The 282-nt window shown below is 36.2% G+C and overlaps 1 protein-coding gene across 4 annotated transcripts in view; it reads left to right on the plus strand.

Annotated features, from left to right (window-relative positions):
* LOC119593735 (casein kinase I-like) overlaps nucleotides 1–282 on the plus strand; it is a 47,875-nt gene that overhangs the window by 36,516 nt on the left and 11,077 nt on the right. For all 4 annotated transcript variants that reach the window (XM_037942745.1, XM_037942748.1, XM_037942744.1 and 1 more), the window contains exon 4: nucleotides 68–232. In XM_037942745.1, the coding sequence (XP_037798673.1) occupies nucleotides 68–232 (165 nt within the window). The remainder of the gene's footprint in view (nucleotides 1–67; nucleotides 233–282) is intronic.

The following is a 282-nucleotide window of genomic DNA, read 5'->3' on the forward strand; positions in this document are numbered from 1 at the left end:
ATTTATTTTAATGTTTGTGATACTTTACAGATAATACTGTATTTGTTTATAAATACATTCTTTACAGATGATGGCTGGGGGAGTAGGCATCCCAGGAATCAAGTGGTGCGGGTCGGAAGGTGATTACAATGTAATGGTAATGGAGTTATTAGGACCATCGTTAGAGGACCTCTTCAACTTCTGTTCTAGAAAATTCTCACTAAAGACAGTTTTGCTTTTGGCAGATCAGCTTGTAAGTAACATGTTCTCTTTGTTTGGTCAGTTATGTGCAGAAAATGATTT

Source organism: Penaeus monodon, chromosome 32, assembly GCF_015228065.2.
Source record: "Penaeus monodon isolate SGIC_2016 chromosome 32, NSTDA_Pmon_1, whole genome shotgun sequence".
NCBI classification, from domain to species: domain Eukaryota; kingdom Metazoa; phylum Arthropoda; class Malacostraca; order Decapoda; family Penaeidae; genus Penaeus; species Penaeus monodon.